The sequence below is a fragment of the Fistularia commersonii genome, chromosome 32 (assembly GCF_037954325.1).
Source record: "Fistularia commersonii isolate RoL2024-O1a breed Wild chromosome 32, RoL_Fcom_v1.0, whole genome shotgun sequence".
Classification (NCBI taxonomy): Eukaryota; Metazoa; Chordata; class Actinopteri; order Syngnathiformes; family Fistulariidae; genus Fistularia; species Fistularia commersonii.
This window is the reverse complement of record NC_141315.1, coordinates 7,048,259-7,063,173: the sequence shown is the minus strand read 5'-3', so window position 1 is coordinate 7,063,173 and position 14,915 is coordinate 7,048,259. Positions and strand designations below refer to the sequence as shown.

Sequence of the window (14,915 nt, the reverse complement as noted above, 5' to 3'; positions counted from 1 at the left end):
AATCGAATTTTGGGCTATATTTTTTTGTCACGGTCAAACAGATAAACTGGAAAAAATATCACTAATACATCGGAATCGGTTCAATACGACCATATTATAAAAGAAGTAAAACGGGTATAATATAAAAAGGTCATAATGTTATCAATTGTGTCAATCGTTACGAGTGACTTTTGTCCGACAGTCGGGGAAGGCATCATACCTACAGTGAGAGGGGAATTGACCAATGGGAGCGCGACTTCCTCTGTACAGTAGAATGGTTCTGCAATTACCAGCGCGCACCGGTAGGGGGCGACTCGATATCGCCAATTACTTTTGTCGAATATTCCGATTTATACCAAGTAAAAAAAAAACAACTTTTTTTAAATTGAAAAAAAAAACTTTTTAAATCACCTAAACCATTACAGAGGGGGGGGTTACATCATTATAAATGTTTATAAATGTGTAACTATAATGGAGGCGGTTACAGAAATATTGCGTTCAGCTCTACTTAAGTTGCATATGAACCGCGGTGACGACATGCTAACAACATGGGGATATTATAAGCGGGGCGGACGGAAAAGCGAGGATCGCGGCGTGTTCGGGGGAGGCAGGGAGTCGAGACTTGATGCTTAGCAGTCAGCGGCGCTACTTCCTGCGTTGAGGGAAGGGGCTTGGTCCCGTGCCTGCGCCCCGCGACCGCGCAACCAAATTAGCATCGATGAAGTTTGCGCGAACATGGCGGATTTCCTGCCGACCAGGTCCGTGCTCAAAGTTTGCCTGCCCGTGTGTCTGCTCAACAGCGGCGAGGTGGAGCAGATCCGGCGCTCCAAGGAGATCGACCGATGCCTGTCGCGGGAGAAAACCTACGTGAAGCGGCTGGTGAAGATCCTGCTGCTCGGCGCGGGCGAGAGCGGCAAGTCGACTTTCCTCAAACAAATGCGGATCATCCACGGCCAGGACTTCGACCAGCAAGCCCGGGAGGACTTCCGAGCCACCATCTATAGCAACGTTATCAAAGGTGACGACGCGAATACGATTCCGATTTCTATTGATTTGTTTCAAAAAAATATATAAGGACGAAGAAAACGGGTTTAGAATAGGACGGGGGTGGGGTGTGGTGGCGGCGGGGGGTAAAGTTCCCACATCTGTTTTAGCCGCGCAGGGCCCGGTGAGAGGACATATAAACACTCTTACAGCTGCTGTCGACACACCCAAACGAGACTTTTTGTATCGAAAGTCCCCTTTTTTTTTTTTTTTAGAAAAAAAAGTAAATAAAATACACGTATTATCTAAGACAGAGAACGGGCCTTGGAGTGCAAATTTAAAAAAAATAACAATAATTTTGTAATGTACTGCGCCCTGTTCTTGTCACCTCACGGATCTGAATATTGTAACTAGTTAACTCGGTTACATATTATCTCGTTTTTACCTCATCGAGCTATGACTGTCGTAAAGCCGTACAGTTTGACCTCACCACCCCCTTGGCAAGGTGTTCCTGCAACCGGTATCACTTTCCTGTCTGAGGTTACTCTCTACAGCCACACATATGACCCAGAAGAAGAAATTCTCAATCATTGATTTCTCCTTGTTATTTGGGCTGACCTAGATCAGACGGGCATCAAAAGTTGAGAATCATTTGACTTGATGTGGTTATGGGGAGAAAAAAATCCGACGCCCACATACAGGGGGGCCCAGTGCTCCGGATTTCCCCGAAGTCAACCCAGAGTGTGATGTCCACAAATTTGGACGGCGGGTCTTAAGAAGATATCCCACCTTGATGTTTGAAAAGACCAATTACAGTGTTATTCTTTTTTTCTTATAGGCTTATATATTCTACCGTTGCTGCTCAAGTAAAATCCCCTGGTGGTAAATATAAAATATCATCAAATGTGCCAGCTGTGATGCAATTGGGCTCATTTAAGTCAAATTGCAAAACGAGTCTTTGAGGAATTGAACCAATCTTGAAGTCATTTCGTGCCGATCTTCGCTCAATCCTCGCGGATATTTTGGACATTTCCTCCTGCTGGTCGTTTTTGGTTGTTTCCTCATAAAGATCCCGATGATTTTTTTTAAGATACCGTAACTTTTAGAAGTTGAAAAATTGATTTGGTGGTGAGGAAAAGGGAATTAGCGGAGGGGGAGGAGACATCATAGTCAGCAAAAATATAAGGAACTCTGTATGAAGTAAAAAGTTCAGCTTTTTGTAGGAAAAAAATTGTATATAAAAAAATGTACACATCAAGTAATATACAAGATGTGATATGTAGTTTAGCATCAGTCCTTTGGAACACCTGCAAGATTTAAGAGAAAATAAAGAATCTGCTGCCTGTGTTTGCTAAACTCATGATGTCAGCCAATATTCTTGTTGTTATTAATGATTTAAAGGTATGTCAGGAATGACAGAAGATTGTACTAAAAGCATCACCAATGCATATAATGTAGAACGGTTTCAGTCAGTGTTAATTCATCTTGTGTTTTCAGTCATTCATTTCTATTTCAGCAGCATGTAACTGCTGTCACGATGGAGGGGGTGGTGGGTTTAGAACCACAGGTCACACTAAGGTTTAGTTTTCATTCAGACTCCACGCAACCTGCGTTCAACCAAACATCAGCATCCATCCCGGGAGTGTATGCGGGAAAAATGCGAATTTACAAGTCATTGACCTACGATGCTTTCCAATAAGATCGCATCGGCCAACGCTGATGCCGCTCTGTCTATGAAAGGCCAATATTGGCTGATAAAAGCGTTTGATCAATACGTCCGCCGGGCTCCGGTTTTGTGCTAAGCCTTGATGTTTTGGGGAAGAGACAAAAAAATAAATAAAACGTACGTTTTCAAGATTAGGAGAGTGCTTCAGACTATTCTTAAAAAAAAAAAAAAAATACGACTTTACGATCAATATCAACTTTCGCTCTTCACCAAATCCCTCATACAACTGAAGGTCAATTAAACATTGAAAGTCAAATAATCCGTCATGTCTATTAATGCCCTTCCAGTTTCAGAATCAGTAAATCCTGGGTAATAATATTCAACACGTAAAATTTAAGTTAATTTCTGATGTAAATTAGTTGAGAAAAGATTTGCCAAATTCAACATCTTCCCATCAAAAAAGAAAATTGCCTTACTGTGACCAAGAACCAAGAACGAAGCCTAAATTAGCAACGGATTGATCTAGAAATCAGAATGACAGTATTTCAAAAGCGAAACAGTATTCAGTCCTTGACTCGGACCTTCCTGATATCATAGTGTTATTTCTTATTTAGTTAACTTAAAGAACATGGACATTTCTCAAAAGATTTATGCCCCTTGTTTGTATATGACTGTGACAACACTGTGCCAAACCTGCAGGCATACGGGTGCTCGTGGACGCTCGGGAAAAGCTGCACATCCCGTGGGGCGACCCTGACAACCAGCAGCATGGCGACAAGCTCATGGCGTTCAACACCCGTTCGGAGAAGATGGTCAGCGGGAAGTTGGAGACGTCCGTCTTCCTGCGGTACCTCCCTGCCATCAAGGCTCTGTGGACGGACTCGGGCATCCAGAACGCCTATGACCGACGCAGAGAGTTTCAGCTGGTGAGCAGACACACACAGGGCTACAAGATACAGAGGAAAAGGGGGTTAAAAAAAACAGCGTATACACACACACACACACACACACAACATGAGTGAAACTGAGCGTGAGTGTGACGTGCAAAATTGAATTCTGCTTTTATTCCAAACATTCTGAATGAGCATTGAAATTAATTCAGTCTGGACCTGGCATCACTAATCCGACTTTTTAAATATAGAATTTCACTTAATCGATCAAAGCATTTACTGCGGGTTTTTAATTTACTTTCCCGGTTCAGAATGGCTGCATGAATTTCAGTTCACGAGTTCCTATTTAGACCTGGTCATTCGCCTACTTATTCTTGGAATATTGCCATAATTTTGAAAGCGATGGAGTGAATTTACTGATTTACTGGGGGGGAGGGAAAAAAAAAAAAAAACTTCACCTCAGTGTCTGTATGTTAACAGATTTTCAGTCATGTTGATCCCTGAAACTGTACACAGAATTGTTGAAATCGTACTGATATAATAACGGGTGATTGACTGAACTTGTAGAACTAGTCATTCCGATAAACGGCTCCACTTCTGAATCAAGTGGCCTCCTGTACAGATGCGGCGGGTTTATGAGTTTTAACAGTCACAAAATGGAAAGTGAAAGTGATTTTCTTCTTAACATATCCTGCCCCCCCCCACCCCTCTCCTGGAATCTATCACAGTTCTTATTTCTCAGTTGAGCGGTCAGACATGTGATTATGTCTGCATCCTGTTTACACCTCCCTCCTTATGTCTTGGTCGTCAGCATTCAGATTTTAACACAATGCAGTTTGGAGTCGGAGGTGCTGACTGGGACCCTGCAGAGGACGTCTAGTACTCGAACAGAGGAAAAATGAGTCACGATAGTTCATAAAGCCTTTCCTACATGTGTACAAATTCTGATAAACAACATACACTGAGCTTTTTTTTTCTTTTTTTGTTGACTCAGTTGCTCTGTTAAGTTTTCTGCAAGCAACTTTCAGCGACACTGATCTGACCTATTTGGAGGAGATGGCTTCTTATTTGAGTGGCGACTTTTTTTTCTCAATCACTTTTGAAAATAGTCAACAGGATATACTGGGGGGGGTGAAGTTTTAAAAAAAAAAACAGCTGCAGATACAAATGAAAAGAATCAAGGCAATGCAGCCTGGGTCAAGGCAGTTACATGAAATATACAATTTACCGTATTATTTAATATACTTGAAATCATATCCTATTCAGTACGCTGTGTATGCATAGCTGTGTGTGTTCATGTGTGCATGTATGTTGCATTATTCGCTAATTCCAATATTTGCGGTTTGGTCATGTGATGAACATGTCACATGATGCCCTTCAATGAGGAGCAAATCCTTTTTTTTTCTTTCTTTTCTTTTTTTTTTTTTAACACCAAGACAAATGAATGAAATCCGTAAATTTCTCCATTCCGTTGCGCAACCCGGCGCTACCAGGAGCTGAATGGCGTTTTGTTGTGTGTGTCACACTCCCAGGTTGCTGGTCCGCAGACAGAGAGGGGGAATGAGTGTGATCAAGAGCTGGAATGTTGATCTGGAGTTAAACGGCTTTATGCTTACAAACAGCCCCGGGTCCCCCTGCCAGCATTAGTTTGCACACAAACACCAGGCGTGTCCCACACCTCAACTTACATAAGGACACACACGTATGATAATTGTGAGTGTGCGCGATCACACTGAACGGTCAAATGCTGAAGGCGCTCCAAGATAATGGTCATATAATGCGCCAATTTTTCAAGTTCAACTAGTGAATTCTTGTCTCTGTGACAAATTTAGCTTCTTGGTCTCATCCGGTATCGATGAGAAAACCTGCTGCCTTGTGGTGAGGTGTTGGGCCGGGGGGGGGGGGGCTGTGGTACAAATTCCAGGGTACGGGTTTCAGTTTTGTGTCATCGCACCCCGTCCCCCGACCACACAAGCTTTTTTTATATATATATTTTTAATGTCATTTCCAGGTCTCCTTTTTTCCATTCAGCGAAGTCACTGTCTTCTGAAACATGACAAAAGGGCCACAAGTGAATTGGTGATTTTTCTCAGCCTAGAACGACAGGAGAAACCACCAGCAGAACAGGAAACTAACCAAAAGTCGAATTTAGTTAAGTCCAGTTTTTTGATTTCTAAATCGAAAAAACTCTGCATCGAAACCATTTGAAGGAAAACATAAATGTGGTATTCTTAACCACGTAGAGCCCAAACTTGGATGGGTATTTCCTTTCTGTTAAAATGATGATAAGAAGAGGAAAATGAACCTAAAGTGGCTTTCTGAGCTCTCGCCAGAGCATTAAAATAATTTTGTCAAAAAAAGGTAAAAAACAAAAAAGGCATAAAATATTTAAATGCAATGTCTTTTCTGTTATGCCGGATTAATTACGTTTTACAGTCCAATCACACCATTATGGTTTAATATCCAGGTAAAATACTCAAAATATCACCTCATCTATTGAGGAACTTGTCTTGAATATACTACGTCACTTAGTCTGACATGTTTGTGACGAAAAAATTATTTAGAAAATCTACGTTCCTGTCTTTCTAAATATTTGAATTTAAAATTCCTTATCAGGTTTCTTGATTATTGTTTGTGACAAGGGCGCCTCCTGTTTCTACGTCCGCCACTCTCGCTGGCTGAATATCAGTCCTTGATTCGCTTCTGGGTTTCTTGTGACGTCACGGATCCTTCTATTCGGGCGGCGTCTTTAAAAGCACAGACTATAGCGCCCATAGTTTGACCCGCTGACGCTCAAACATCCCAACCGTTTGACAATCAGCTTTTTTGACTGGACCGCTGCTTCAGGTGTTAACTCCATGTCAGAAAATGCTGAAAAGATATCAAAATTGCTGAATATTAAATTAGCTTTCAGTTTTTTTTGTTTTTTTTTAAGTAACAAATAGCCTCAGCTCCACATACCTTCACGCTGACTTAAAACAGACCAATGTTTCCTGTTCAAACCGGAAATAGTCAGTCAGTGTATCACATTTCCATATAGATTTGTATGAATTTAACTAGCAGATGCTGATGTGTCTCTGGGTGGAGATGAAGAGCAGCTACAGACTCGGTCATCATCCCTCAACGAAAGCCTTCACAGGTCATATCTCTGGAGGCGTATTATCAGACTCCCTCCGGAGCGATCAGAGGCTTTATATGTACTTAAATGGCGATCTTAAATGTTTTCACAGACGTCAACTGGGATTTACGAACACGTACGTGAAGAGGCCCATAAGATGACAATGTGTATATGTATATTTAAAAAAACATGACAATCCCACGTACGCATACGTGCCTCACTGCTGGCTTCCTGTAGGTCATCTAAGGATATCACCGGAAAGCCATAACATTATCTCCGAATTAAATCCCAAACCGTATGGTGGTGTTTACAAAACAAAAAGCAGCGTTTGCGCTCACTCGTTCCCGGGCAGTTTCATTGTCTGCCCCAGTTAGAGGTTATTAATCTGTTTTGTTTTTCATTCGAAGCCACCTATTGTGCTTTAACCTTCTAAAAAGTTGCACCGCAAACCCTCCTGTGGTCTCAGACCTCCTGGTAAATAACATTAAAAACACGTGTACGCAGTGAAACCCGATATAGCTTCGCCTGCTACGCGCCATTAAGATAACCGTACAGCAATTTGTTGTGCATTCGGTCTCTCTCTCTCCATTTCCGTTCAATGTAAAACAAAAGGAAATAACTATCTCGTAATCATTTTCTTTCTCTATACACAAGTTGCAAGTTGACTTCTGGCTTATATTTTTTAAAATGCAACCCATAGCTGACTATCAGTGGATCAGTGGGCTCAAATCAACCTCCCCATGACTGGCTAAACATCTGTGTTTTCCCTTGAATGATAAAAAAAACCTTTGTCATGGCCATTGTTGTCTTTTATTTCCTGATAGCTGATATCTAGGCGGAAAAAAAAAGGGTGCCATCCACTGGAAAAAAATCTGTTTATCTCCGCTCATCTCATCACGATGCAGTGATCAAGTTTGCTCGGTATGTTGATTTTTGCGGCACACGAGTGACAACGTGACGGACATCTATAAGGGGATGTTTCAGTTTTGCTTTTGTGTGACATGACGAATGAAGTCGCGTCTGTCAGGGAAGGGAGCGGACAAGTGTCAACTCTTCTTCTTTCTCTTCTCCTTTTTTTTCTGTATCTGACTGGTTTTTCCATTATTTCAAAACCATCCCTCCCCACAGTTTCTTGCCTGATTTATGGATCCTAATAAAAAAAATTAGAATGGCAGCAAGGTGTCTCTTCTTCCCACAGCTTGAGCGAAGCAAGACGCCATTCTGCTCCTCCCTTCATTTTTTTTTTTTTTTTTTGAAATACTAGCCTGAGCACACACTTCCAACGTGGACACACGCAGGTTTTTCAGGTCAGGTTGGGTTTAGTCCTTTTTTTTTTTCAAGATCAAAAGGTTCATGCAGGAGTTTACTGAGGGAGAAAAACTGGTATACAGTGCTAACAGAGAGCAAAAGCAAACCAACTGCAAGAGGACAAAAAGAAATTATAACAAGGGCCTTCTGTTCACTGTATCAATCATTCAAAATACGTGCAAACCAAGGGCGGCATGCTTTTCCAAGAGGAGACAACATGGAAAATCTGTTGCGTTTTTTACATTTTTTGGTTCATGTCGAGTACAGGACACACACACACACATACACACATACACACACACAAAAACTGATAAAGGAATGCGTCTTGAGTCTTGGCAGCTACATGTCGAGGCCTGCACTTTAGCACACATGAAGAGCGTCAGAACAGTCTCGAAAGAAAATACCACTGAACACACACACACACAGACAAGGCCGAGTCACAGCGTGCACATCAAAGATGTGTGCGCACGTGTCTTTCAGTATTGGCAACATCCTGATTCACCCACAGGCCCAGAACACGGTTATAAGTATATAATAATAAGAATAATATAAACGGCGATAGCAGCCTGTCATGTCAGCCTCACGGGTCAAGGGTCAAGGCAGGATTTTACATGAAAAAGTCAAGGGTTCGGGTTGGTTTTGTCGATTGTCTGCACAAAGATGTGTTATCAATGAAAGGTACCCACAAATACAGAAAGACGAGTCTTTGTGTGAAGCGCAAAGACGCTTCAACAGGTTTCCTCTGCGTCTAATGGGACGAACGCGCTACATGTCGAGTTTTCAAAACATTCTGAGTGTGTCCTCTGTCCTTTTTCGCAGGGCGAGTCAGTGAAGTATTTCTTGGATAATCTGGATAAGCTGGGTGATCTGGTAAGTTGTTTCTGCTTGTACTTGTTTTTATTTTTTTTCCCCCTCCTTCGGTCCTGTCGATGTTGTGTTTTAGTATTTGTGACTTGTCTCAACAATTTAGCAGCGTTTCCCCATATAACTGTTGCAGCTTCGACGTTTTTATATTCTGTCATCCGCTGACTGCTTCGGGTTAATTGTATTAAATCACCCTTTAATGTATGTCTACACCTAAATATAATATCAATGCTGAAAATATAAACTATGATCCCTTACAATCTCTTAGCTCTTTAACTCATTTTATCCAGTAGTTATTACATGAAAGGATGATTACAAACAGTTTACACGGCAGTCCAAAAACATGGGAGTAGGTTAATTGGAGATCTTAAAATTGCCCAAACATGTTAATGAGATAGTGAATGGTTGTATGTCTCTATCTGAGATGTGATTGGTTGTGTCTATATGAAGATTGAATGCGAGAGTGATTGGTGGTATGTCTATTTGAAGAGTGAATGGTTGTTTGCCTTTTAATGACATTTGAATGTGAGAATGAATGAATTGCTACCTGTTTGGGTTGAACCCCGTCTCTCGACCACTGACAGCCACTGTGGGTTAACCAAAGATTATATGAAATACTCCAGATATCATGACATTTTGCCTGAAATTGGACTAAAAGTAGTGTTGCAAGTGCCCATCTATTTCCAAATGATTTTTACATCTGGACAGATGTAAAAATCATTTCTGCACAAAAGAGCAATCATAAATGCTCCTTCCTCCCCTTTTTATATTTCCTTACAAAAAAATCAATGGGCTCTGTGACATGGAAAAGATGAATTCAATATTAGTAATATTAAATTCACCTCCTTTTTCCAGGAGGTGAGTTTTGGAGAATTCAGATAAGAGTTTTTTTTTGAGCCAGTTTAAATTTTTTTTCGACTGTTCTGTTTTTATACCTTTTTCCTATTTTTTTAAAGTAGATTTCTAATTTAGTTTTTTTTCTCCAATTGTTAATAATAAACATTTATTTATCATATAATATAAATGAGTATGAATCATTATTTTATTACTGTGCCTTTTCAGGTAATTTGTTGAAATTCACAAATGATACATGGTGTTGTGCTTTTTCAAATCAGCAGGTGTAAAAAAATCCTTTAAAAAGTAAATTAAGATCTTATTGACATAGTCCCTCCAGGTATATGAACATAATTTCAACATAGATATGCCTTGACAGTGAACAAGTAAAACCTATCGTATCTTTACTCATGATTGACAAGTTTAATTGCCAGATCATTCAAGTCATACTTTTGCAGCACAAGTCAGAACACATTCACACACCGAACGAGATTTTTAAAAATGATATTAGACCATCACCACCTTAACAGTGTTGCCTGATGTTTGTCTCTTTAAAGATGAAAATGCGGGCTTTTGTGAAGGTTTTTTTGGTCAGGAAGGAATAAAAATGTGTTTCCTTAAAACCTTTAACCTTCCTGTGTTCTAGAATTACATAAATGTGTCATAAAATGTGTCAAGCCCTCTTCTTGGTGTAAAAATCAAAGCATTACCGGCTGCATTTTCTCAACAATTATTATTACTGATTTTTTTTCTCACATTGAACTAAAGCGAGGGAAATAGAAGTGGTAGTGATGTCCGATGACTTTCTCTGTCCGAAAATAGAAATAATCCTTGCACGAACAGATCACATACCTAAGATCTTGTAAAACATACACTTTAATGAAAAACTGACTGCTTTGAGTTCTCAGACCCCATTCTTTACATTTTAAAGAATAACTGAATCTGTTTCTACGTCTGCATCAAAACACATTTGCCTTTTCTGGACACAGCTGCTCTTCCAGCTACGCTGAGAATCGAAAAAAATTCTCTGTAATATTCAGATGATTTTCTCAAGCCTTCTCTCCTCTGGCACGCAAACATATAAAAACAGTGGGGTGGGAACCCCCGTATTGCTACACCAGTAAAATCCAGTTGTTTTTAATAAACGTTTGTATTTTATCCTCCTCCGCCTCCTCCTTGTGACATTAATGAGTTTGTCTTTCCACCTCCGCAATAGAACTATGTCCCAAGCCAGCAAGACATCCTACTGGCTCGAAAGCCGACTAAGGGCATCCACGAGTATGACTTCGACATCAAGAACGTGCCCTTCAAGATCGTGGATGTGGGAGGTCAGAGGTCGGAGCGGAGGCGGTGGTTCGAGTGCTTTGACTCAGTCACCTCTATCCTCTTCCTCGTCTCCTCCTCAGAATACGACCAGGTAACAGCTCGCCGTCGATGAACTGTGTCTTGTTTTTTTTCCCTCCCCGCACACAAGCAAGCAAACACACTCGAGATTGTCTGATAAGTGGCACATTACTCTGTTTGTTTTGGCAAATAATGATAAGTCGGCTTTCCTCGTGTCAGTGCGTTCACCCTTCATCCTGCAGGATTTTTAGGATTTATCACATGTGGACGCTCATCCAGTAAACAAAGAACAAAATACACCATAAAATATCTAGATATTGAGCTTGTGTAGGTCGACACACAAGTGCATTGAAATGGATCATTTGCAGCTCACTGGCTGGGACTGATTCACTAAAAGTCTTGACACTCACACAGATGAACTGATCTGCACTTCTGTTTTGGCCTCAAAGTTACTTTATTTTTGATGAAGTAACTCCTAAATGGGAAAGATTTTGACAAAAAATGTGAAAGGCATATATTTAAGGGGATGGCTAAAGGATAGGGTTTTTAAAAATGTCAACCAAAGTGCCAGCCGGTCCGATTTCTGAAAGAAGTGAAAGGTGGACGCTGCAAGAGGCACCTCGCCTCAGATTTTGCCTGACACTGTTACAAAATGCTGCCTATAATGCATTTTTCCTGTTGGATGTGTTTGCAGAAGTAAGCCTGATTTAGAAATCTAATCCACCACTCTTCCAGTGTAACTGTTATTGTAGAGGTGACGACATGTTCCCGATCAGGTTTTTCTTTTACTTTTACCAAAGTGAATCACACGAGTCAGATGGACCAAACTCTGCAACACACCTTTACTCTTCATTGCTCAAGTGACTGATGCACAACAGGTCTCTTATGACCCTAATGTCTTGGAGGAAATCAAACGTTCCCTTTGATCACAAGTCAAAATGTCACTATAACTTTCAACACATGTTGATGAAGGGCGAGCGCTTCATCAATTCACTTGTCTGGATATGGCCTCTGCTCACACCTGGCATCAAGTCGGTCTGGTCACAAGAGGAGAGCTATAAGCTTGCGGGTGTGATCCGGACCCCAGCTAAGGCACCATCGGCATAAGCACACACTCTGTAAAGCTCTCCAATCGCCTAAGCTGGCTTTGACCACGGCGAACATTTTGATAACTCACGGAGATTAATGCCTTTGTCAAACATCTTGGGCGGTTGGGTTTGTTTGTTGAGTCCACTTGTTTTCCAGCAGACGGCCAGAGCCAGACCATTGCTGCCTTCCAATGATTCAAATTTTGGTCTCTGCAAACTGAAACGTGTGTGTGTGTGTGTGAGGAAACTGAGATCTGATCATCAGCTGTCCGGGGCTCATTCTTGTGCCAGATTTGACCTGATGTACATAAAGCTGTGGGCTCATTCGAGACAAAAAGCGAAGCGTTTTCTCAACTCATATTCCGCACAAATGTAAGTCAAGATTTGATTGATTGGATGAACTTTGCAATCTAATGTAACTGCCACTGTGTGTCCAAGCTGTGTTGAAGCCATGTAGCACAATTAAAAATACTAATAACAGTTGTAATCAGCGTCTCTCCACCCTGCCATCTTTTACAGGTGTTGATGGAAGACAGGCAAACCAATCGACTGCGTGAATCGCTCAACATCTTCGAGACCATCGTTAACAACCGCGTCTTCGCCAACGTTTCAATCATTCTCTTCCTCAACAAGACAGACCTGCTGGAGGAGAAAGTGAAGAGCGTTCCGCTCAAGGACTACTTCCCTGACTACACTGGGCCCGAGCACAGCCTGCCGGACATCCAGGCCTTCATGGTGGAGTGCTTCCAGACCAAGAGGCGCGACGCCACTCATAAACCCCTGTACCACCACTTCACCACAGCCATCAACACGGAGAACATCAGGCTCGTGTTCCGAGACGTCAAGGACACCATTCTCCATGACAACCTTAAACAGCTCATGCTCCAATGACACCCCCTTGACCTGTGAAATTAAGAGGACCCGCATGGGAATGAACTTGGGAGAGACTAATCTCCCGGAGAATCCTAAATGATTTAGCATTCTTTGCCGGCTGTTTTTATATTAGTTTTTACTCTCTGTTTTGAAGAGTTGGCCTTTGTAATCGTTCTTGGTTTGGTAGGGAAACAAGAAAGTAGACTGTGGTTATAAAATGATAAAAGGATGGTCCGGATGTTGGGTAAGATTTGACGTCTGAGGGCTGTGTGAGACTGAGGGGGTTTCTTCGCTCAGCAGGTGCCAGTGCTGTCACTGAAGCCTATACTTTTCACTAACTAAGAAAAGAAAAACGATGCGAAATAAAATTGCTAAAGTTCAAACAGCGGGTAAGCAAATAACAGAGTTGATTCATTTGTAGTTTCAAGATGGCGTATGACAACATCTTGCTGGTATCAAAGCTGACTTGCAAGTCTCGCAGAGGTGAATTAATGACTCCACCTATTGTGCTGCACTGCTGCTTTGTGAGTACCTGCAGTTTGTAGAAGGGATGGCAGCACAGTTCCTTCTCTTCTGTCTTCTTTTTTGGTTGGAGGTCAGCAGGTTTTCACTGTCAATATAGGATTTTGTGAGCAGACGACAGTTTCGTGATTGTTTTAATGCTCAGAGCAGGTGAATTTGGAGACCGTTTCCAGCACTGGCACCTCGTCTGTGGAAAAAACAACAGCATGAACGAACCTGCAGGGCCATCCCGTGTAATGTCTTAATAGAGACCGAATCACTGTTTATAAACTGCATTTGTGCCAGGGTCCCTAGAGATCGTAAGTCGATCTTAGTGTCCTCCAGAAAAGAAAAAAAAGAAAAAGAAACAGCAAGTTACCACGCAAGTTGTCCTTTTTTGGTCATTCCTTGGGTAAAATGACCTTCATTGGCATATTTGGCAGGTGTGCCAACAAGTGAACCTGCAGTCCACTGTCTTCTCAGGGTTTAATTAAAACCGGCATTCACGATTGTTAGTGAACTAACTGAATAACCTTTATCTGGGTGGGAAAAGTGGTGAGACTCATCCAGACAACCTTCAGGCACTATCTTGGTTTCTTTTCCAAATCACCAAGTGCTTTGTGTGGACCGTGCACGTCAACAGGCCATTGTTTTTGTCCAAAACTAAAGCTTCTGTGATCTTCGGTTTGTTTCCAATCCCGGCTTTGTATATACTGTAATCTGTTGCCATGTAAATAATATCCAGGTTTATCTCCTATATGTAAATGGTTGTAGAAATGGCATATTTTTCTTCTCATTCTGAATGTCTCGAATCACTGCTTTTTCCATTGAAGATGACTGATGTATTTTTGTGTTGTTTTTTTTCCATCACCTTTTGGAAATTCATTCCTGTTGTCAATTGTCATGCCACTCTAACCTTACCAATAAAATATACTTTTCTAATTAAAATGTTGCTGTTATTTGATGCAGTTTGGTTTTAAGAGTAACTGACAAGGAAATACTACGTTCATCCAACATTTGTTTGTCTGTTAGCGCGCACACTAGATACTTTGTTAGCAAAAGAAAAAAAGAAAACAAAATCTCAACCTCAGTTTACCTGACTGCTGTTTATACATAGCCTTTAGTGACTTTTTTTTTTACAATTTCCACAGCCCACTTTTAGATAGATAGATAGATAGATAGATAGATAGATAGATAGATAGATAGATATTTACTTGCCTTAAAACAAAATCCACGACTCATTAAAACAGGTGAGCAAAGGAAAGAAACTTAAGAGCAAAAACTTAAGCCGAGATATTTTTAAATGTTAGTTTTCGTTTAAGGGAGTGACTAAACTAGTATCCTACCGGGAGGGTGAGGGGTTAAAAAAAGTTATCGCTTGACTATAAATTTGAATAGCTAACATGTATATTTCCCAAAGCATTATTTTAAAAACATAATTATTTAAATGACGATTTAAGCGACGT

General features: G+C 41.0%; 1 protein-coding gene across 1 annotated transcript; it reads left to right on the top strand.

Annotated features, from left to right (window-relative positions):
• The first annotated feature begins 594 nt into the window (after positions 1 to 594).
• LOC147215317 (guanine nucleotide-binding protein subunit alpha-13-like) lies at positions 595 to 14,391 on the top strand. The gene is made up of 5 exons (XM_086139394.1): positions 595 to 997; positions 3,329 to 3,555; positions 8,765 to 8,815; positions 10,860 to 11,060; positions 12,595 to 14,391. Exons 1-5 carry the CDS (start codon positions 715 to 717, stop codon positions 12,964 to 12,966), a joined length of 1,134 nt encoding a protein of 377 aa, XP_085995520.1. The 5' UTR covers positions 595 to 714; the 3' UTR covers positions 12,967 to 14,391.
• Positions 14,392 to 14,915: the final 524 nt, after the last annotated feature.